Source organism: Triticum aestivum, chromosome 7B, assembly GCF_018294505.1.
Source record: "Triticum aestivum cultivar Chinese Spring chromosome 7B, IWGSC CS RefSeq v2.1, whole genome shotgun sequence".
NCBI lineage: Eukaryota > Viridiplantae > Streptophyta > Magnoliopsida > Poales > Poaceae > Triticum > Triticum aestivum.
In genome coordinates, this window is record NC_057813.1 from 326,668,934 (window position 1) to 326,692,161 (window position 23,228).

The 23,228-nt window shown below is 44.0% G+C and overlaps 2 protein-coding genes across 2 annotated transcripts; one reads left to right on the forward strand and one right to left on the reverse strand.

The window, feature by feature from the left end:
- The first annotated feature begins 9,727 nt into the window (after nucleotides 1–9,727).
- Nucleotides 9,728–21,833, forward strand: LOC123160562 (uncharacterized). The gene is made up of 3 exons (XM_044578366.1): nucleotides 9,728–9,994; nucleotides 19,640–19,755; nucleotides 21,353–21,833. The coding sequence occupies exon 3, from the start codon at nucleotides 21,379–21,381 to the stop codon at nucleotides 21,670–21,672; it is 294 nt and encodes a 97-aa protein (XP_044434301.1). The 5' UTR covers nucleotides 9,728–9,994; nucleotides 19,640–19,755; nucleotides 21,353–21,378; the 3' UTR covers nucleotides 21,673–21,833.
- Nucleotides 14,938–16,722, reverse strand: LOC123160561 (uncharacterized). Its single transcript, XM_044578365.1, has 2 exons — nucleotides 15,636–16,722; nucleotides 14,938–15,309 (listed from the first exon to the last, which is right to left on the reverse strand). The coding sequence occupies exons 1-2, from the start codon at nucleotides 16,585–16,587 to the stop codon at nucleotides 15,266–15,268; spliced, it is 996 nt and encodes a 331-aa protein (XP_044434300.1). The 5' UTR covers nucleotides 16,588–16,722; the 3' UTR covers nucleotides 14,938–15,265.
- Nucleotides 21,834–23,228: the final 1,395 nt, after the last annotated feature.

A 23,228-nucleotide genomic window follows, 5' to 3' on the forward strand; every position in this document is an offset into this window, starting at 1 on the left:
AGCCAATCATACCTGTACAACTCAAACGTTGTTAGAATGTGAACAAATAAATAAAATTGATAGATGCTTCATGTAAGCAATTTGATCCAAGGATTTGTCTAAACATTGAAACCAATTCTTTTTAAGGCCACACAGGTCAAACATTGGCAGCTGAAATATTCTGCATCACTGCTGGCACTACCACTTCCAATATATGCACAAGATGGACTTCTAGATTTTCTAGTGTATATAGAGCCTCGTCCTTAGCATTTAACAAATACACATAGCAGAATTTAGTGGAATCATCAATCAATGTCCTGAAATATCTCTTTCCACCTTGCACACATGCATGGCACTTTAGATCCTTTGGATAAAGTGAATCTCAGGATTAAATCCATCTTGGCTAGCTGTGTCATACAACCCAACATCTGTAGTTGAGTATTCATGTTTTCTATAATAGTTGCACTAGTTAACGCAATTTTATTTCCAAAATGAGAAAACATTGCGATAGAATAGCTTTATTAAAAAAATACAATGTTAGCATAGTATGACAAAGCACAACCATGTTGATAAAGGACTGTACTGACCTGTGTGAGATTACTTTGGGAGATATAGTTATTCTTCATGTCTCCGTATCTTACCATGAAGGCGATTCGTTGACATCATTAACACCTCAGTGTGGCAGTAGAAGGAGGAACATCGACTCATTTCAATCACTTTTTGTGTAGTTCAAGTAAAATTATGATGCCCGCCAGTTAGAGAGGGGGCCTGCGCCACCTTAATGGTAGGTGTGATGTACTCAACTAGTTCAGTGCAGCTATGTGATTGATGCAGTGCACATGGATTTGATTCTGCGGATAGGCCTTCTACAAGTTATATACATTGGAAATGAAATGGTAGATAAGATAGTAGCTCTAATTTAATTGTATTATTACTTAATTTTATCAGTGGCAGTAGCGGTGCCACAAGATTGCCTCAAATTATTAGTGGCATTAAATTAAGATGCAAAAACAATATCATTATTGCTTTGCCATAGCAGTGCCAAAACAGTAGCACAAGATCACTAGCTGGATGCAAAGTCAAAATGAACCAAAAAGGAAGATACCCGGTCATGGGAACCATTACTGAGAGAGGGGCCCTATGCCATCATGACTCGATGTGGTGAACCTACAGATCCACTCAAATGATTCAATTCATGCGACCTTTTTGCACAGTCCTGCTGAAATGAAGCAAAGACTTGATCATGCAGTTAGCAAAAAGTACTTTCTCTCATGAGCTGGCAGGTTCTTCTTTAGTAGTTCCACTAAAATTGAGCAACATTAAGGTTGGCTGTCCTGCTCATCCAAGGTGCAACTATAATTTGCTTACCCTTTTGTGCAATTACACTAAAATAAAGTGCCATTGTGGTGACAGTGACAGCTCATTTTGCCAAGTCTAATAAAATGTTGCACGAGATTGCTAGCAAACTTTGAAGGAGATGATCGAAAGTCCAATCGCCCTTTGTGTAGTTCCACCAAAATTGAGAGACCTTGCCCACGTGACATAATAGTTGAACTGCACAAGACACTCATTCTAAACAAAGTGTTTTGTGCAGTTCACCAAAAGGTCACAATAGTAATGAGGTGAAATGGATATCCCTATAACAAGATACAAAACATACACGAAACGATAGTAGAAATTTTTAAGCGACAACATTGCTTAATGTTACCGAAAGCATTACGATTAAGAATGACATTCGTCAAATATCGGATTACTTTTGTGAGAAGGAGGATTACCTCTGGCCAATATGGGAATACTTTAATGGTGGCATTGCTTGTTTACCAGATACAGTAGATCAGCAACAGCTAAAGAGTTGGTTTAAGGGCATGGGAGAGTGGGGACACCAAGACACTCTCAGCAGCGTAAAGAAGCAACTTACTTATGATACTGGGAAAAATAGCAGGAGTACCATTTGTAACACAATTTATTTGCATCATATTACTAAAGCAATTAGATTAACAATAACATTGGTTAGACATGTTCTTACGGTAATAGTGTGATTGCTTCATTTTACATGCACCCTTACATTAACAACAGCAAAAAGTTTATATAAGGACATGCGACAGTGGACGCATCAGCACAATGTACCTACAAGGAGGCATAAAGTGGTGTTGCTGAGTTAGTTCATAATTTGTGAGGGCAGCAAATCTAATCCTGGAGACCTTTTACTATGTGAGGGCAGCAAATGTAATCCTGTACATACTCTGTTGACTTGTCCACCAGCCGCCACTTTCTATCCTTTTTTCAACCAATAATAGATCTATTCCTTATCCCGTTTGTACTGCCTTTCCCCTTTATTTCCCTTTTCAACCAAGAGACCGGTTGGGTATCCAGTCTCTACTACTCCTCCTGTTATTTCCTTTTGAATGAAGTCCTAGATTCATGCTACTACTCTCCTCCTTTCTTTGTTGTTTAACCAAGTCCTAGATTCGACTGCATGAAGTAGCTTTACCTCTAATAATACCAATAAATTAGATGGCTTTGTCAGAGCTGATGGAAGTAGAAAAAGATCCACATGCAGACATTTGGGGAGCTAGGGCAGTAAAGCAAGGCCGCTTTCGAAAGAACTTATACCTAAGGGTCGTCGGGATGTGGCTAGGAGGCCGACAGCAGGTCAGGTCTGCCCATTATACGACAAGGAGGAAGAAGGGGTCGGAGGACCTCCCGAGCTGGCAATGTGTCGGAGAGAACGACACGGGCAGAGATCGGCACCCGCCGGCAGCTGTGGGTTTCCTCCCTCGCCGCTGATGACCGTGTGAACCATGCACCTAGTCCCCTACACACACCAGCCAAAGGGATCCAGTCAGATCTGTGACCAGCGGTGACCAGAGAGAAAATGTCGCTACTGCTGTCTTGTTTAGCTCTCGAGAGGATGAGAGAATGAAGAGAGAAACCCTAGTAAAGCAAGTGCTCAGGCCCCTGCCTGTATATATATAGTGGAGTGATTATCTTTTCTCTCCACAACAAGCATTTCAGTTTGTGTACGTGGCGTTAAAGAAAAGAAACTCTCTATTTAATGTGACTAACTATACTACTCCTACTTACTAAACTGAAATATCGTATGGTATAAGAACATGTCATCCATCATGAAAGAATAGTTATTATGTATGACACGATGGGGACAAAAATTAAGAATGCAAGTATATGGCACATCAAAAGCATGTTTATTCATGGGGAGCATATGGTGCACACAAGTATGGGGATCATGCAATGAATGGGATGGATCAAAATATCCTAAAATGTACGAGGAAACTATGGGGGCCTCCTCATGAGCAATAGCGGAAATATCATATGGAGAAAATGGACAACATCCAAAACAATGCATATCCGAAGCTAGGTGGTCATGGCATGGCATATGAGATAAATGATGCAAAGGGAGCATATCAATATCATCACAAGAGAAACAAATGCCAATAACCATGGGCTTGTCATCTATGCCATATGTGCAAATTGGGTTTAGTTTAATGGCATATGCATAGTCACTACGATGAGATTGCAAATATGACATATGGGAGATCTCATGCATAGCATATGACAAGTCAAGCGGATTATCAAACATGATGTGACCAAGAGAATTATCACAAGAAATCCTATGTAACATGGCATCACAACTACTAGACTCCTCATGGCAATCATCATATTCATCATAAATAGGTAAGTCAAGGCATGAAGAAGTTTGACTAGCATGAAGCATGGTAATAGGTGGGTCAACATCATGGGAGCAATCATTATCAAGAGAGTCCACTAGTAGGACAAGAGAAGCACCATCACCTATGTTACCTTTGGAGTGTCGCTCGTGTGTTGTAGGTGAGGTGTTGAAGATCGTCTCGTTGTCATCTTCATCTTGATGGAACCATGTGGGGGGTGCATCATATTCCATCATGGTCATCGTCATGTCCAAAGGGAGGACGAAGTCGTCGAGGATCGGCGCGTCATCATATATGGGACCTAGCACCAAAGAAGAAAACACACTAGGAGTAGAGCTGAAGTCATTAGAAATCATGGTGGCCTCACATGCCGTGTCAACTACCTCACTCACTAAGTGTTGTGGCTCACTCACTCCCTCAAGGATGCACTCACTCATATTGTTGGTGGAGTCACTCAAATGGCGCTCAACCTCACATAGGATGTGTGGCATGCTCTCATGTGTGGGGCTAGTGGTGGTCACACTCATCCTCTCATAGGAAATGCTCTCAATGTCACGTATGGTGGAGTCACTCATGTCACTCATGTGGTGGTGGCTCTCCTCACATGGCAAATGTGGCATCTCGACATATGTGGGTGTCGGAGAGATGTAGGTGCAAATGTCTTCATGCGCGGTCTCGTAGCTTGACTCAGAGGATGAGTCCAATATGGGCACCATCTTCATGTTGTTGAAGAGGTTCGCGCTTGTCGCCGTAGTTGAAGGGGATGGCCCTTCCTCGACCATCTTGTCGCCGTCTTGGTGTTGGAGGTCCATATGATGTGGCACCTCGTAGCTCGTCTACATGACCGAAGGGAGTTTCCCATGCCCGGTCATCTTCCTTGAGGGGCTTCTGAAGATGGAAGTGTCACCCTCGCTCGTAGGTGGTCGCCTTGGACTTGATGAAGTCATTGTAGGCGTACTCGTGGGAAGTAGGCGAAGATGCCGTACGTCCAAAGGCGAAGATGCCTTGATAGCACTTGGCGAAGATGCCAAAGTGGTTGGTGTAGCCGTAGCACCGTCTTGGTGGTGCTTGTCTCGCGGTCTTCTCTTGTGCTTATGAAGCTTCGACTTGGCGTGAAGTAGGGCTTGTTGGGACTTGTGCACTTGCGCTTGTGGAGCATCTTCATGATGATGATGTCGTTGTCGTGCTTGAGCTCGTAGTAGATGTCGTTCGTCGTCGTCGTGCACATGATGCTTGGAGGTGACTTGCCCTTCATGACGATGTGGATCACGAACGTGATGGTGGTCGCCATGTAGATGTGGACGATGAAGATTTGCACTTGCATATTTTTCGCGCTCCGAAGACTTGTGGCTTGAACGTCGCCGCCTTGAAGATGATGAAGGGGAAGAAGACTTGATCAAGGCTCTAATCTCCTCCATCCTTGCATCTTGGTCTTTCTTTTGTGCGGCAAGCTTGTTGTCGATGTAGTCCCTTTTCCTTGCTTCGGAGAGATGAATGTCGATGGAGAGGTTCTCGATGCGCTCTCGCAATCTTGATTGTGTGCCTTGCATTTCTTGTTGTAGTCCGAAGATGGACCTTTTGGTGATGTAGTCATTCACACTGTCGTTGTTGTTGTAGACCGGAGAGGAAATGCCTTGCCTATCCATCACAAGACTCGAGTAGAGGTGAGTAGGAAATGAGATAAACAATACCAAGTTACCTTTTTCCAAAGTTGAGGATGTATCTTGTATCACTCAATGTGAAATGAAAGAATAGTGGAATTGGTACCGGACTTGTTCACTCACACCTACAACTAAAGGCTTATGGTAGAGCTCGGTGAGGATAGTGGCATAAAAATTTGATGCAAAATGTTAGCAAGAGTCAATAATGTTGGAAAAGATTCACAAATTCGCAAGTGAAACAAGTAGACCAATAGCAAATGGGTACACGGAAACACACACACGGATAGATAAATGGGGTCGTGCAACCAAGAAATGAGCACAAAATGTGGAGTCCACGAAAAACGCTCGTGTTGCACAACTCAAGAGAGACGCTAGCACGATTGCTCAATAGGCGGATACGACACTTGTGCACAACCTATAAGATGCAAAATGGATAAACTTCTATCCCAAGTATGCTATGTATGTATGGTTCCCGGTGTTTCTCTCAAGATGATCCAAGATGATCGGATATGACAATCTTATGTGCAATGGGGTATGATGCTATGGCACTTTCTCATGAGCTCTTTGCTCTCTTTTTGCTTAAAAGCTTTCTCTCTCTCTCTCTCTTTTCAATGGCCACTTTTGCACAATGCACAAACCAAGATAGCTATTGTGTATATGCGGGAACGATATTATGACACAATGGATGATATGATACCAATATGATATGGTATGTATGCAATGGAATGGTGGATCACTAATGTGCACAAGTAACGTTGCCGGCAATACTCAAATCGCTAGTCTCGATAGGTAAGTAACGCAAAATGGGCTAGGGGTTAACAATGCAATTGCAAGGGGAATATACAATGGTGTCGTCGAGGTTACCGTCCTTTGCGATGATAAGTAGCGGTGTTCTTAATGTAGATACCAAGATGATGTAGACCCGTCCCTAAGTAGCCGAAACACCTTAGGAAACGGTAAAAAACCGCAAACTCAAAATCTCAAGAACAAAAGTCAAATGGTGGAAGTGGTGGTGGTTTGTGAAGAGGCAATTGTCCCTAAGTAGCCGAAACACCTTAGGAGACTCACGTCGCCACTCAAACAACCACAAATGCTAAATGGAGTAAAATGGGTTAGGTTGCGGAAGGCTATGGTGGTTTTGCGGATGATTTGATGGAAGGCCTAGGCAAAGATGCCAAAATGTCAAAATTTTGATGGAGTCAAATGGTGATGGTACCTATCTAGGTGGATGGGGGATGTCAATAGCTACTCAACGAGCTAAAGAACGCGAAAATCAGACTCCGGATGTGGAAGTTATGGGCAAAACGGTGAAGTGCACGCGGGTGTTTCTGGGAGGGCCGTGCGCACGGGGTCTAGGGGCCGTGGGCACGGGGTCCCGTGCGCACGGTACACGTACCGAGGGCACGGGGTCACCTGGGACTCGCGGGTTTGGCTGATTTCTTGGCGATTTGGGCTCCAACTTGATGGATCTCGTGGATGGGGTGTAGCTGGGGATAGGGGGGTGGTGTGGGGTGGTGGGGCAGTGGCCGAAGCGCACTGGAAGGGCCGTGCGCACAGGGTCTGGCTGGCCCGTGTGCACGGGGTCCTCGAGGAGCGGATGAACAGCTCCGGATCCGTGGGGAAAAACCAAGGTGAGGTCAAATTCGAGGGATGGAAGGTAAGGGAAGATGGTAGAGGGGTGGATCTACTTGCCAAACACCGAATCCATGGATCAAATCCAACAAAATCTCATCAAACCAACAAATCACAAAAAAATTTGGGGCTATTTTTGGTGGGATTTTCGGATTTAGGACAAGAACAACAAAATCAAGCTAGAAAACAAAGAGGAGGGCTCCAATTTCATGAGAAACCATGGCTCATGATACCATATGATGTAGGGTGGAACCCTATAGAGAAGATCTTTCACGAATTGGAGGTGGAATCCCCAAAAACAAGATGAACAAAGGAGGGAAAACAAGAGGGACACTCAAGAACAAGTCAAATTACACATCCACTAGACAATCAAACACATAAGATCCACAAGGTACATGAACAACAAAGGAAAATAAGATACATGGTAGAGTTCATCCCAAATCCTATGAAGGAGATGAGGGCTTGATGATCCTATGATTGGGATCCTTCCCCAAGAAGGAGGTCTTGATGTTTGGTCACTCCAAGAGGAGGTCTTGATCTCCTAAAGGAGTGAATCCATGGAGCAAAGCTCACCAATATGTATCAACTACTTTGCTAACCCTAACAAATGGCCTAGGTACGGAATATATAGGCATGGGGACAAAGTGGATGAAGAGGAGGCCCAAACAGCAGCTCACAGCCGTTCATCCTGTAGGGCCCGTGCGCACGGGGTAAGTTGGGCCCGTGCGCACGGGGGTCCCGTGGGCACGGTACAGGCCCGTGCGCACGGGGTGCTCCAGCGCAGACTCTCTGAGTAGCCCGTGCGCATGGGGTCTTCGAGGCCCGTGGGCACGGGGTCGCCTGGGAGGTGCTGAATCGATCTTGTCGCCCTCCTTCTTCCTTCTTGTGGCCTTGGGGTCCTTCTCCTTGGCCTCCGGGAAGCTCCTTAGCTCCTTGGCGGCGGTCGTCCTCGTACCTGAAGATGCACAACGTTCCGTGGTGAGGTAGCCGCCAAGTCCTATGGATATTCATGTAAATCTTGGAGAGGAGCGGGTTCACCTTAAGTCCGGTAGGTCCACTTGGGGCTTGATGTGCTATGAAGGTGTACATGGAGATGAACGTGGGATGCTCCGTATCATTTGTCACGACCAATCTTGCCGCACGGACTCATTCTTACATGATGGACACTTTGTGTGCGCTAACCATTGTATTTCCGAGTGTTGCTTGTGTTTGCTCTTTTTGCATGTCTATCACTCCGGCGACACCTTGCACTACTCGGATGGCGCCATGTCTTCAACTTCGTCCAACTACAAGTCCGTCTACGACAACCGTTTCCATGGTGATGAGGATCACGATCCGAGGTCGGATCTTTCCTGGGGGGGGGAGATGATGCGGAGCATCCCACGTTCATCCCCATGTACACTCCCACTACTCCCCAAGCCCCAAGTGGACATATGACGAGACCTCGAACAAACGCCATTGGACACAAGGTGAACTCGCTCCTCTCCGAACCTTGACTTCCCACATGTGAGACATGGTTACTACCTCAAATATATGTGCTATGCATGACCAGGAGGAAGACCATGGACAAGACGGCAAGGACACCAAGTACAAGGACCAAGAGAAGAAGCTGCCCGAAGCTACAGCGGCCGGACGTCCGGCAACTCCCAGGCTCCGGACGACCGACCAAGACCGGACGTCCGACGACCATCAGCCACCGGACGACCGACAACGTCCGGAAATCCGACAAATCCACACCCGAGCCAAATCGCCGGACGTCCGACAAGTACCGGACGACCGGACCCTCGCGAGCCACCGGACGTCCGGTACCCGTCGGACGACCGGCGCCTGTGCGCTGCCATGTGTTGGGCCGCACCCCATGTACCCCTTCACTTACCCCTTTGTGGCCCTAGACTATATATACTCCTCCACATCCTCCTAGTTAGGTTTAGCATTGGTTTAGCTCATATTTTGTGTGAGAGCCTTGCTCATCCACTTGGTTACTTCTCCTCGGAGATCATGACCTCTTCGGAGAAGATCCCCCAAGCGGATTCAAGACCCCTTTATAGGGAAGACTATCAAGACCTTCGCACGGAGAAGAACGGTTCCTTTGTATCCTTACCTTTGTTGATTGTGGATCATATGTTACTCTATGTTGTCGGTGATATAGCACTTGTGTGATTGATTCCTTGTTGGTTTAGGGATTCTCTCTCTCGTTTCCCCCGTGTTTCCCCTTTGTGCTTCCGTGTGTTCTTCGTGATTCCCCGTAGGATCCACTCCAAACGTGAAAGATCGTTCACATAGGGTTCCACCTTACATCAGAGGGGTTGAAGAGCACAATAGTTAAACAGTTCAGTTTATGAATTCTTAAGATTTGGGTTAGTTTGTTGCTCCTCTTAAAAGAGACTCCTCACATTTTCTTCTCACATAGGAAATTGCTTACTTTCTGATGAATAAAACATACATACATGAATAAAGTAGTTGGAAGGATACAACACACATATATACGCACTGAATTGATCGCAATTGTAGAACACTAAGAAACTGCATAAAACGTTACAACACTTTTCTTTATGGGGAGTACTTCATAGTTTCACACTCATTAGCTTCGCATTAGACATGATTGAATGGAACGGTGGATGCATGCAAGCCAAGATGGCATTATGCTAGTTTATTCTTTCTGAAAGTCTTCTAGTAATGTTGGCCTCGACATCACACAGGCCAGCTAACCGAGTTTTGCATTTCCATCAGGCAACAACATCAATACAACTACAATTACAAAGTAATGCATCTAAATAATATACTTCCAATCCCTTGGTGACCCAGATCCATAAACAAAATTGAAGGGTGGATGCGAGGCTAATAGTACTACTAGATAACAACCCCTCCAATAACCGAAGGATACCCGATAAATTTCTGCTCGTTTATCTTCCCCTTCTCTCTCCTTTCCCACAAACCGCGTCTCCGCTTCTCGAGCCCACCCACAAATCTCCTTCAAGAGAGAGAGAGAGAGAGAGAGAGAGAGAGAGGAGGCACACCTGCCCGGATCATAACCAAGTAAGTACTGTTTTATGCATCCCCCATCCCCTTTCCTCGGATCTGAGCTGCGCGCTCCCCCCGCATTTTTTCTTTCTCTCGTTCTTCATGCTTGGTGTGCCTTGTGCTTTGGCTGTGGTAGACGAGATCTGTCTATTGCGGAATCATTTGATCATCTTGTACGATTGCAATCGGAGCAAACCTGGTTTGGATCGCCGTTTGGTGTGTACCGTCCGCGTTCGAATTTACTCCTATTTACGTTTTGGATTCACCAGCTATCCTGGAAGATTATGTTTAAGAAAGATCTGCAAATCATGAGCCACAGAATCAAGGATAAATACAGCACAGTTTTGCACAGGTGGATAGAAAGCCACCTTTCAGTTTAGCTGATTTTGCACTTGGGGAGTATGTTGCCAAAAACAGGAATTGGCTGAGTTTGGCCCTTTCCTTCCTTTAGTTGTGTTATTAGTTTCTTGTAATTTGGCTTGTTCATATTCTTAAAATTTTGATAAATGAAAATTAGCATAGAACAATTGGTCTACGTTCAGTGCTTCAATTTTTTTTATCAAGGAAGACCACAAATGTGCTATAGGTGTTTGAGTTTCCAAATTTCAGTGTTTTGCTTTTTGATTGGTAGCTGTAGATGAAAGAAAGGTCTACAAGAATTAGATGACAAATAGCCTGGAAGCTGGCCTGCGTATTAGGTCTGAGAAGGCGAAAGAATTCGTTTGGTAGTAACTGATTGTATCTACCCGTGTTCATTCCAGTTTTGTGCTTAATGCTTCGGTGCCTGTGGTTTTGGGACTGCAAGTCCACAATACAAGTCAACTTGTTAATCATGGCGGACTGTAATAATTACTCAATGTTCTTATTTTTGGACTTTTAGGTTTTCTTCAAGTAACCACATATAATTCATTAGACAAACATATTACAGGGATTACACACACGTGATCACCACACAAAACAAACATAGGTGTCTTGCAATTTTGCACCAAAGACTCCGCAGCAAGTAGAACTACAATTTCACCCGTAGATAATCATGTGCCATGCTGAATCATCGTCCAGCATCGTCCTCAGCCGCCACCGAGGCAACATCGAAGAAAGAGGGAAACTGCCACTATACCCAGATCTGAGGGAGCACCTTCGCATACTAGGATGCCAGGGTTCTTCCCCATGTCCACCAAATCCTGGCCCTGTCAACTTCTTCTGATGCTGTTAAAGAAAAGGAACGCCGTCGCCTGCCACCACCCATGTACCCTGCAAGACAATAAACAAAACTGTACCGGTCACAAAATCCCATCGGATCTGGAGGCTGGCAAGAAGACCAAGCCACCTGCTGCCTTGCGCAGCCGATTAGAGCACCGCCGATACGAGGGAAGAGCAGAGGCAGATTATTCCAACGCGGCGTCGTACCCACCATTGATGCAGCGCCTCTCGAAGCAAACCAAGCTTATCCTATGTCACCGTCGGACAGAAACCGACGAGGTCCCCGCCCACTCCTGCTGGACAAGGCCCTGCAGCAACACTGATGGCGAAAGGAGGCAACAAAATAACCTCCCAGTCGCTGCTCCAGAGAGGTTCCTGGAATGTACGGAGCGGTTTCAAGCGCTCATATCATGGATGACGCATCACTTTCCCTCTTCACTTGCCTGCTTTTTTGAATATGATGGACATGGAGATACTCTAGCTTTGTGTATGCTTTTCAGTTTTACAACCAGGTGGACTCCAATCTTAGATTGTATTTGTTTGGTCTGCAACTTCTGCGGCTGCAGCTGAAACGGCTTCGGCTGGAAGGTGCAGCTGTAGCTGCTAGCTCCAGCTGCAATTGTTTGGTAGTGGTACTGAGCTGCAGCTGGTGCTGAAACATGCTGAATTGACCAGAATGCCCTCTGTTGTTCTGTAGATTGGGTTCAAGGGCTGATTATCCTCAACAGTAAATGACCCGATTAAGAGCTGTTTTAGTCTCATATGTCCAGTTTTCACATGTTTGAACTGAAATTACACTAGTTTCAATGAATTTGACATACTAGACATATGAAAATAATTTTGAACCCATCATAACATATATTACTAATTGTAGAATCAGGGGAGAGAGGGGTGGCGGCTGGGATAGAAAGATGGCCTGGTATTGTATTCTATTGGAGTTAGGGTTTCCTGTACAAGGGGGCAGCACATATATAGGCTGCAGGGTTACATGGGCCACATGGGCCACATGGGCCATAAGCGCGCGCGCGCACACACACACACTGAAATACAGATAAGACACAGCCCAACACTCCCCCTCAAGAGGGATGATAGATATCTATCATGCCCATCTTGTCACAAGCAAGATTGTTCTCCCTGGTTCCCAAACCTTTTGTCAAACAATCGGCGACTTGTTGTCCAGAGCTCACATGAGTTATCTTGATGATTCCTGCATCCAGTTTCTCTTTGATAAAGAATCTGTCTATCTCCACATGTTTTGTTCTGTCATGTTGCACTGGATTATTAGCAATGCTGATTGCAGATTTGTTGTCACATCACACATTCAGAGGATCTTGTCTGAGCACTTTCAGCTCAAGCAGAAGGCCTCTTACCCATAACATCTCACTCAGCCCTTGAGACATTGCCCTATACTCAGCTTCTGCAGTTGATTTTGACACCACCGGTTGTTTTTTGCTTCTCCATGATACCAAATTTCCACCAACAAACACACAATAGCCAGAGGTTGATCGTCTATCATCAAGACAGCTAGCCCAATCAGCATCGCTATAACCGTCAACATTCAAATGGCCATTACTCTTGAACCAGAGTCCCATACCAGGGCTGCCCTTTAGATACCTCATGATTCTATAGACTGCATCAAGGTGTCCACTTCTGGGGTCATGCATATATCTACTTACTACACTTACTGCATATGTAATATCTGGTCTAGTGTGACACAAGTACAGAAGTTTGCCAACCAATTGTTGATATTTTGCTTTGTTAACTTGTTCACCCATCTGTGCTGTCAATTTGTGATTTTGTTCAATGGGAGTTGGGGCTGCTCTACATCCAAGCATTCCCATATCACTTAGGAGCTCTAAGGTATATTTTCGCTGAGACAGGGCTATTCCCCTCTTTGATCTTGCAACTTCGATACCCAGGAAATATTTTAGCTGACCAAGATCCTTAACTTCAAATGCTTTGCCTAGGCATTTCTTTAGTCTTCCAATCTCCTCTTCATTGTCTCCCGTTATTATGATGTCATCCACATATACTGCAAGAATAGTAATCTGTTGCTTGGAATGTTTATAGAAAACAGTGTGATCTCCATTGCATTGTTTATACTCCATACTGCAAACTGCTTGCCTGAACCGGTCAAACCAAGCCCTTGGCGATTGCTTCAAACCATAGAGAGATTTTCTCAATCTACAAACCTTCCCAACAGTCCCAGGTGTAGAAAGTCCAGGAGGAATTTCCATGTAGACTTCCTCTTGTAGATCTCCATGTAAAAAGGCATTTTTTACATCAAGTTGGTGTAGTGGCCATCCAAAGTTAGCTGCACATGAGATTAGAATCCTCACTGTATTCATCTTTGCAACTGGGGCGAATGTTTCGTCATAATCAATACCATACGTTTGGCTGTACCCTCTGGCTACCAGTCTTGCCTTGTAACGCTCAACCTTACCCTCAGGATTCTGCTTCACTGTGAAGATCCACTTACAACTGACTGCCTTCTTCCCATATGGAAGATTTGCTAGCTCCCATGTTTTGTTCTTTCTCAGGGCCTCCAACTCTTCCCTCATGGCTTCACACCACTTTGGATCTTGTCTTGCTTCTTTCCAGTCTTTAGGAACAATCACGGCTTGAAGTGATGCGACAAATGCTCTAAATGAAGGTGATAGGGCTTCATAGGTGACATAATTACTGATGTCATGCTCAAGATTGCCCTTGCTCAAAGTTTTCCTTGCTACTTCCTTCTTGAGAGCAATTGGCAGGTTAGGTGATGCTTCTTCAGTACTTGAATTTTCATATGACTCCACTTCAGATGAGCTTCCTGTCGCTTGAGTTTCTTCTGACTGCTCCCTCTGTTCCATAGTTTCTTTTGACTGCTCCTCATGCACTTGTTCCTCCACACCTCTCTTCCTTCTTGTATACACCTGAGGATTCCTTTCCTCATTTGGTCTCTGCCACCTCTGCTGTTCAGCCCCATCAACTACAACTGGAATGAAGGATCCCACTATTTTCGGGGTTGGTATTGGCTGCTCCTTGTCGCCATTGGTGCTGCACTCACCACTCAAGTTGCACTCCCCCTCTTGACCACCCTGCATAGATTGTGAGTGGTCAAGTTCTTCGAATAAAGTGCTGAGATCTGTCTTCTCACCATAGAAAGGCTCAGATTCTCGAAAGGTGACATCCATATTTACAAATGTGCGCCTTTCAGCAGGACTCCAACACTTATAGCCTCGCTGCCCTGCAGGATATCCAACAAATATGCATTTTACAGCTCGTGGATCCAACTTTCCCACTGCTGGTCTGTGATCTCTAACGAAGCAGGTGCACCCAAATAACTTCGGAGGAACTGAGAATTTGTTCTCCCCAAATAGCATCTCACATGGGGACTTCATACCAAGCATTTTTGAAGGCATCCGGTTGATCAGGAACGTTGCAGTCATGACAGCTTCACTCCACAAGAATTTTGGCACATTCATGGTGAACATAAGTGATCGAGCCACTTCTAAAATGTGTCGGTTTTTCCTTTCTGCAACACCATTCTGAGCAGGGGTATCTGGACATGATGTTTGGTGCATTATGCCTTGTGCTGACAGGAAACCTCCAAATTGCTCGTTTACATATTCAGTTCCATTGTCAGATCTGATCACCTGCACCTGCACATTGAATTGGTTTCGCACATAGGCATAAAACTCCTGAAAACATTGGAATACCTCATCTTTATGTCGCATGAGGTACACCCAAGTCATGCGAGTGTGGCAGTCTATAGATGTCACAAAATATTTCATTCCACTAACAGAAACAACAGGACATGTCCACACATCAGAGTGAATCAGCATAAACGGGGATATACTCCTTAGCCCCTTACTCAAATATGAGATTCTTGTGTGCTTTGCATATTCACATGCATCACACACAAGCTTACTCTTGTCTACTCCACGCATTACATCAGGAAACATCTTACTCATCTTATCAAAAGCCATATGCCCCATGCGACAGTGATGGATCATCGCCATTGTCTCACTTACTCCAACTAGTACAGCCAAAATAGGACTAGCACTAGACCTAGACACATCACGATCCATATACCACAATCCACTACGCCTGGTTCCTGTCCCAAGTTTCCTTCCAGTCATCCTCTCCTGAATCAAACATATTTTCTTATCAAGAGTTATTCGGCAATCTATCTGATCAATCAAAGCACTTAGAGAAAGCAAGTTCACAGGAAAAGCTGGAACATGTAATACATCAGATAATTTAATAGTGGGTGTACATTGAACTGATCCAACTCCTTTAATCGGTTGTGAGGTGCCATCGGCAGTTTGTATTGTTTCACAATGTGTAATTGGGTACTGAGTATATGATTCAAACTCAGTTGAGGTACCCGCAACATGCTTGGATGCTCCAGAATCTAATATCCAATCTGGAAGGAAATCATGTGTGGATATAGATGCATTTGCAAAGTTACCTTCCCCTGTGTAGACAAAGTGGGCAAAGTTCCCGAAGGTGTTGTCCTCCTGGCTTCTACTCTTCGACTCCCCTTGAGAGGTTGTTGACGTCCCTTCTTCTTGCGTTGCCAAGTTAGCCAAGTTTGCTTTGAAGCCACTGGAATAATTCGAACCCCTCGAGTTACCTCTGCCTCTAACTCCCCGGTATCCACCTCGGCTGTAACCTCTTCCCCTACCACGTATTTCTCTGCGTTGTGCTGTGCAATTGATGCTTATGTGACCTTTCTCTCCACAGTTGAAGCACTCTCTTGTCTCCTTCCATTCAGACACAGTAAATGCTGAGCGAGATGCATTCGCTTCTCCAGTCCTGGTCAACTTCAACCTGACCTCCTCCTGTGCCATTGCTGCAACTGCCTCCTCAAGCGAGGGGAGCTTTGGCTGATGAAACAACCCAGCACGCCTTCCTTCAAATTCTGAGCTAAGTCCCTTCAAGAATTTCATCACTCTCCTACGCTCTACCCACTTCTTAGTAGCAACTATACATTCTGAATGTGGTAACTCCAGTGGATCATAGTGGTCTAAGTCAGCCCACAAATGCTGCAATTCTGCTACATACTCCATCACCGACTTATCCCCTTGTTTTAGCTCATTTACTCTATCCTCAATCTGCGCCATAAGCATTATGTTCCCTTTCCCGGAGTACAATGTTTCCAGGGTTTTCCATACCTCTGCTGCATGGGGAAGAGTCTCCACGGCTGCTGCAATGGATGGGGTCAAGGAGTTCAGCAGCCATGCCACCACCAGAGAGTCAATGACACTCCACTTCTTCCACTCTTCACTTGCCCTGTTCGCCGGTTCATCTACTTCCCCTCTGACATAGCCTTCCAGCCCCTTTGTCCTCAATATTAGCAATGCCCTTCTGGACCAGCTTAGGTAGTTTGTGACCCCTTCCATCTTGATTTCATTTGGCATCAGTTCTATTTTCTGTATCACCTCAGGCTGAGGAACAAGCGCACCTGGGGAAGCCACACCCTCTGCCTTGACAGTGATGAGCTCAGCTAGCTTCTCCAACGCCTTTACCAACCCCTAGTTGTCCCCCATCTTTCCAATCTTGAATCACACCACTAGCAACCTCCAGCAACCACTGCTCCTCACTTTCACCTCTCTACTACCTCCTCCCCTCAGATCTGGGATTCCACCTCTCCTTCTTCCACACAAGCCTTCTCCTCTCAGACAATCGCCAGCAAGCACAACCAGCCAACCACCATCACCACTGCTGGGATTGGGAACCCAAGCTCTGACACTATGTAGAATCAGGGGAGAGAGGGGTGGCGGCTGGGATAGAAAGATGGCCTGGTATTGTATTCTATTGGAGTTAGGGTTTCCTGTACAAGGGGGCAGCACATATATAGGCTGCAGGGTTACATGGGCCACATGGGCCACATGGGCCACATGGGCCATAAGCGCGCACACACACACACTGAAATACAGATAAGACACAGCCCAACACTAATTACTATATATTCATTGTTTTTAAGGCGTCCCGCCTTGGACGCTTAGGCGACGCTTAGGCGATAAGGCGCCCCCCCAGCGCCTTACAAATATGCCCGCCTTAGGCGCTTAGGCGTCGCCTAGGCGATAAGGCGCCCCCCAGCGCCTTAGGTCGCCTTACCGCCTTAAAAACTATGCATATATTACATGAAACCGTCCTTTGTTTGAAAAATACATGGTTTTGGTGAACTGCAACCTACTCTCTCGCCGTCGCCGCCATCATAGAATCAGCAATCATGTTACGAGTTGTGTCCATGGTAGTATTTCCACCTCCTGCATAGTTCCTCCAATTGTGTTGAGCACATTCCCTGGAGGATAATAGTTATCATCATCATCACATGTAACAAAGTGGTAATCATACAAATCACTGTCTCTTATGAAAATTCTGCAATGTCATACAAACAATGATAATCCTCGCTTGCTTCCTAGGTGGGTAGCTTGCTAGGCAAGTGTTTTAGAATGCGCCATTTTGTTTCAACACAGCAAAGGATCGTTCTATGACATTTCTAAGTGATGAGTGGAGATAATTGAATATTTCTTCTCAGCCACCTGCAGCATGGCCGATATGAAACTCAGATAGATGGTATTCTGTTCCTCTGAGTGGTGTTAGATAACCAACCTGATTGGGGTACCCAGAATCAGCGACGTAGTATTTTCCTACACAATGAAGATTAATGTCAACAGGACACACAATACATTGTCAAGTTGAGTTGTGTGATTGTTTGAAGGAAATACCCGCTGGAGGATGAGGGAACCTTTCTTTGTGCTTGTCAAATGTCTACTTGAATACCCTTGTGTCATGTGCCGAACCAGGCCTTCCAGCCACTACAGAAATGTATCTCATGTTGAAGTCACATACTCCCTCCGATCGAAATTAATTGACGCAGCCTCTATACAACATTGTATAGAGGTTTTATAGAAGCTGTGTCAATTAATTCGGATCGAGGGAGTACAACCATCACATTTTGTGATGAATAACAATGTCGACCAAAATGGTTGATCATGTTTTTAGCTGGCACAGTGACAGGGATGTGTGTTCCATTGATAACACCAATGCAACCATTGAAGTGAGGAAAGAACTTAGGGTCTTGAAGTCTCTCCTGCACATTTCTGAATTGGGGATCAATGGGTCTAATGATGTCTGCAGCAAATAAAACCAAACACTTAAACACATGTCTAATGAAGTCACGTACCAGAATCTCATGTAATAAGTCAAAAGAAGGTCTGTGCATACGAAACATCTTGTAGCAATCTCTGGACGACCCCAAGCAATCATAGACCACTCTTGTCGAGTGCATCTTACCTCTGTCCTTTCTTTCTTCATTAGATACTTCTCATTGTGTGTGGCAGCAACAAAAGCAACATACATATATCGATGAAGTCTCTTCTTCCTAAGCTTCATCGTCTTTATGTCAGATTCAACCTCACTTTAACTTGCACTCTCACTTGAACAATGGTACCATCATTGATAGGTGTTGTACTCATCTATGCACATACAAATAAAAAAAATCAGTACCACATACCATAATTCAATCCATACGTAACATGACATTGTGCTCAATTAAGCAAGCAAATACATAGTTCAACAATTGTTCAGTTAAGCAAGCAAAAGGTACATAGTTCAACAAGTTCTCAATTGTTCGAAACTAAGCAGGGAAATGCATAGAGATACATGACAGTCAACAGGATGCACTGCTTCCTTTCATCAAACTGTCTCTTGAGCCAGTCTCCCTTCATTTGTCTTCATTGCGTAAAAGAAGCTATGGCTTGATGGTTTAGCAAACAACTTGTAGCCATGTTGTACTCATCACTAGTCCCGGATGCCTCACACTTGGCAACCTCTTCCATAATGGCAAGAATATCATCATCGTCGGCTGTCTTACTAGTTTGCCCCGCACAGTCTTCCTTGTATGACATGGTCAACAAACCTCCTTAAGTCTTTTGGCACATTATTTTCCTTGAACTTAGATGGACTACAAGGAATTGCATTTGTCGAACGCTTCGATTTGGTTGTTCTGGGCTTGAGTGTACTGGGGACTAGGAGCAGTAGTATCATTCTCTTCTTTATACAAGTCATGCACATCTTCCTGCGTTTGAGTTTCTGCCGCCTTTGCATCATCCACTCCTGGCATGACAGATGACTGTCCATCAATATTCGGCTTGTCAAACATGATCGCAAGCTCCGTCAAGCTGTGTGGAGGTCCTTTGCGGAAAGCTTTAATTGGCTTGTAAATCTGCACATAAAAAGATTAACACTTGTTAGTAGCATTATACAACATGGCATTTCTAAAACTGATATTCATGCATGGAATAAACTAACCGCGGTCAATGCTTCCCATTGAGCATCCTGTGCCGTAATAGTTTGCTTCACATCATCTTATCCAAGTCTAGTTGCTTTGTTTGTGCAAATATCCATGCTGAATATATAGCCTTCATATCATCCCAACAATTTCTGAACTGTTTTCTTATATAGGTTCTTTGGGTCCGTGCTTTGAACTCTGCCTTGCCCTGATAGCCAGCGGCAGTTAAGGACCTGGTTGGCCTATGCCCAAGCTGTATTTGCTTAGTGGCACACTCACAAAAAATTATGTTGGTCTCTCGATCCCACTGAGCTTTCACTTTGGGCTCTTCCATCTATATAGCCATTATCATTATGCAAATTTATATAAACAAATGACAATAGAGTAGCACTCACTTGTATCATAACAGCAGTAGCACTCATTAGTACCAGTATCATTTTGCAAATGGAGCAGTCACTAGTACCAGTACAATTTGCAATTCTAGAGCAATTCACTAGTACCAATGTCGATTAGCAAATCTAATGAACTGTTAGCACTAGTACTAGATGAAACACGAACGAAGTTATGTCCAATTAACCGGCTGAGCACATTGCCTCAGGAAGATCATGCACACAGGTAACACACGAAAAGCACGCGCACGCCTCTGCGAGGGGGGAAGGAGCAGAGAGAGCTCTGAGGGAGCGAGGCGCAGGAGGTTACCATGGCGTCGTACGGTGATCCAAGTGGCCAGTGGCCGGGGTTGGGGCGGGTGGAGGCGGTACTGTGTGGGGGAGTGGCCGGTGGCAGAGGCAGTGGACGGGGCGGCGGTGTCTCTGATTTGCCGGCCGGTTGATGAGGTTGAGCCGGGTGGCGGCGCAGATTGGGAAAGACCAACCTAGCGGTGGGGTTGGAGCTAGCTGCGGCTGAAAGAAGCCCGAAATATGGGCTGTGGCTCTTGGACGTTTTTTCAGGAGGGTTTCGACTTTCGGCTGCATGGAGCCAGCCTAAAAATGGCCCGTTGTTGGGCTACAGCTTTTAGGGAACAGAAGCCACTGAAAAAGCCCGAAACAAACACACCCTTAATGAACCAAAATACATCACACTTGATGCATGTTACTGGAATTTACAGGGTTTAATTTATCTAGGAATTTACAGAACAGTACTGGTATGTCCTTGTCCTTCAGTATGTATTACCAAAGAACATGTTGTGGTACACTACGTGACAATTATTCAAGAAAATTCCTGGCAGTTAAGAGTGGAATTGTGGAAAGAACAGGCATCTTGGACATCAAGTCTTATTTTGTTACAAACTCATGTTTTTTCGTTACACTTGTTTTGAGTAACCCTACTCATTGTTCTGCTTTCTTTCTTGTTTTATATATTTGTTTTTATTCTTCCTTTCACCGAGAATATCTGTTTTTCTTGAAGTTGCTGATTGGAATACTAGGTTTTCATAAAGTTGTCTCACTTGCAAAACATATGAATGTATCATAATAAATCATGAAATGTGAAGTACGGAATATACAGGTAGAATGCTTATGAAGAGTTAAGCATGTGAGTGAATATTTTAGTATGATACACTGCTATTTGCTGCTGCTTCGGATTTTCTTTTCTAGACCTGTGTGTGATTACTGTCGGACAAAGGTCTATTTGCAGATAAAATACAAATTTCTCTGTTTATATTCTGAAAATGTCAGTTTGATTCTTGTTGAATTACATAATAGTTTCACATCATTAAGGTATGTATTATGAGGGGTTTAAACATTTAAAGTTTTTGTTTCATCCCAGGGTGACCTGTTTTGAATTATGCTCCCTCCGTCCCAAAACAATCATGGTTCTTGCTTATGAACATTTAAAGTAGCTTGAAATATGTATCTCTTGTTAAACTTATTCTTTGTTTTGCGCAGGATTCAAATTTGCCCGCTCATCAATCATGGTTCTTGATTCATTATCATCGCCTCACAGGAGGTCGCAAAACACATTCTTTCTGCCATCTCCTAAGAAGCCTCAATCATCTCGTGATGATGTTGGTAGTTGGTCTGCCCTGGTTGAGCGGCATCGCTTTCTCTTGACAACGCTAGTGGTACTTGCCTTCCTGTGCACCATATATCTTTACTTCGCGGTGACCTTGGGGGCACCACAAGCTTGCTCAGGGTTGACGGGCGATGAAATGACCGTATGTCAGGAAAAATCAGCCCTGCAACATGGAAAGTTGAAATATCGCTAACTCCGCTTGACAGTTTGCAATGTGCTTGTGGTCCAAATTCGTATATTCTTTAGTGGTGGATGCTGAAAGGGCTTGTATTGATGCTGATGTACATTTTAATGGAGTGAGAGGGGATTGTTTGTGCTTTGAAACCGTATAACTGAATAGGTCCCATTTTATTATTGTCATGGTGTACTAAAAATATCATGGCACTAATTCATCCCGGAGATTCTGATGGTCTCACACACACAAACACGCGGGCGCGCGCACACACACACATCTCTTTATTTTGTGTGCTCTTTTATTTTGTGTACTCCTGAGAGTATGTACTCCTACCACATAGATGATTTTTCTATATCTCTTTATTACTTTTTAATATAGTACTTCATTAACAACTACCAGATACCTCGAATGAGTTTCATGAAAAAAATCATGTGTGTTATATTTTTAAAGGTACTAATTTGTTATACGTGAAAAAGGTATATTACAAAAGTATGTAAATGATATTTTTTCAACAAAATTTGTATCGGGATATCTTAGGAGTAGGATTTTCTACAATAGCTTACTACAAAACTAGTTAAGGTTTTCGACGGTATAAAAGTTCTCAAAAATTTTGAAAAAAATCCTGAACCAACACACCTATAATATAACATAATCCAACAGAGGGATTAAAAAAATATGACTGGATGTTGCTCAGTATATATTGATTCTTCAGTGAGCTGAAATTCTTGTTTTTTAATCGAGGACACATAAATGCATATTTTCACAATCGCATCGTTGCATCATCTTATTATATTAGAGTGAGGTTTTCTAATATCTTTTATATTTTTAGTAACTTTTAAACCGTTAAATTTTAGCAAGCCTTAACTAGTTGTGTGGCAAGCTATGACAGACACAATTATAGCAGCATATTATACTAGTTTTAAACTATATATAAGATATCACCTGATCCATTATATTCATAAAAATTATCATAATATTGTTCAACATATAGAAGTAAAAATAGTTCAACATATCGTGAAAAAAATCTAAGATATATAGAGGATATAAAATAACAAATGATAAGAAACCTTACAAATCACATGATAAGTTTGAGATCCTTGATGCTTTGAAAATGAGTGATGATGTTATCATCCTTAACTTGCAAGAAGAATTCCCTTTCAATGAATGTGACCAAGCAATCATTCAAGTATTTTTGCTCCATCTTCTTCTTAGCTTGTTTTTTATATAGTTCATTGATGAAAAGACACTCTCAACACCGGCCGTTGGAACAAGAAGAACTAGCACTAATTTGAGAAGTTTGTAAACAATGTCACACCGATGAGAACCTCCCTGTTTTAACAAGCACCATAGACAACTCAGCTAGACTTCTCAAGTTTGTGAAAAAATCATCATTCCCCACATCACTAATATAGAGATTCAGTTGAAAAGGAAGTTGGTGCATCATCTTCTGTAATTGGGGGCTTTGTGCTAGAAGCTCTCTCTAGTCCAGGTGGCACTGTGCTTGTCCCACTACTACTCAGACCTTGGAATATCACCAACTGCATCTGACTTTCATTGGAAGATGGAGTAACACT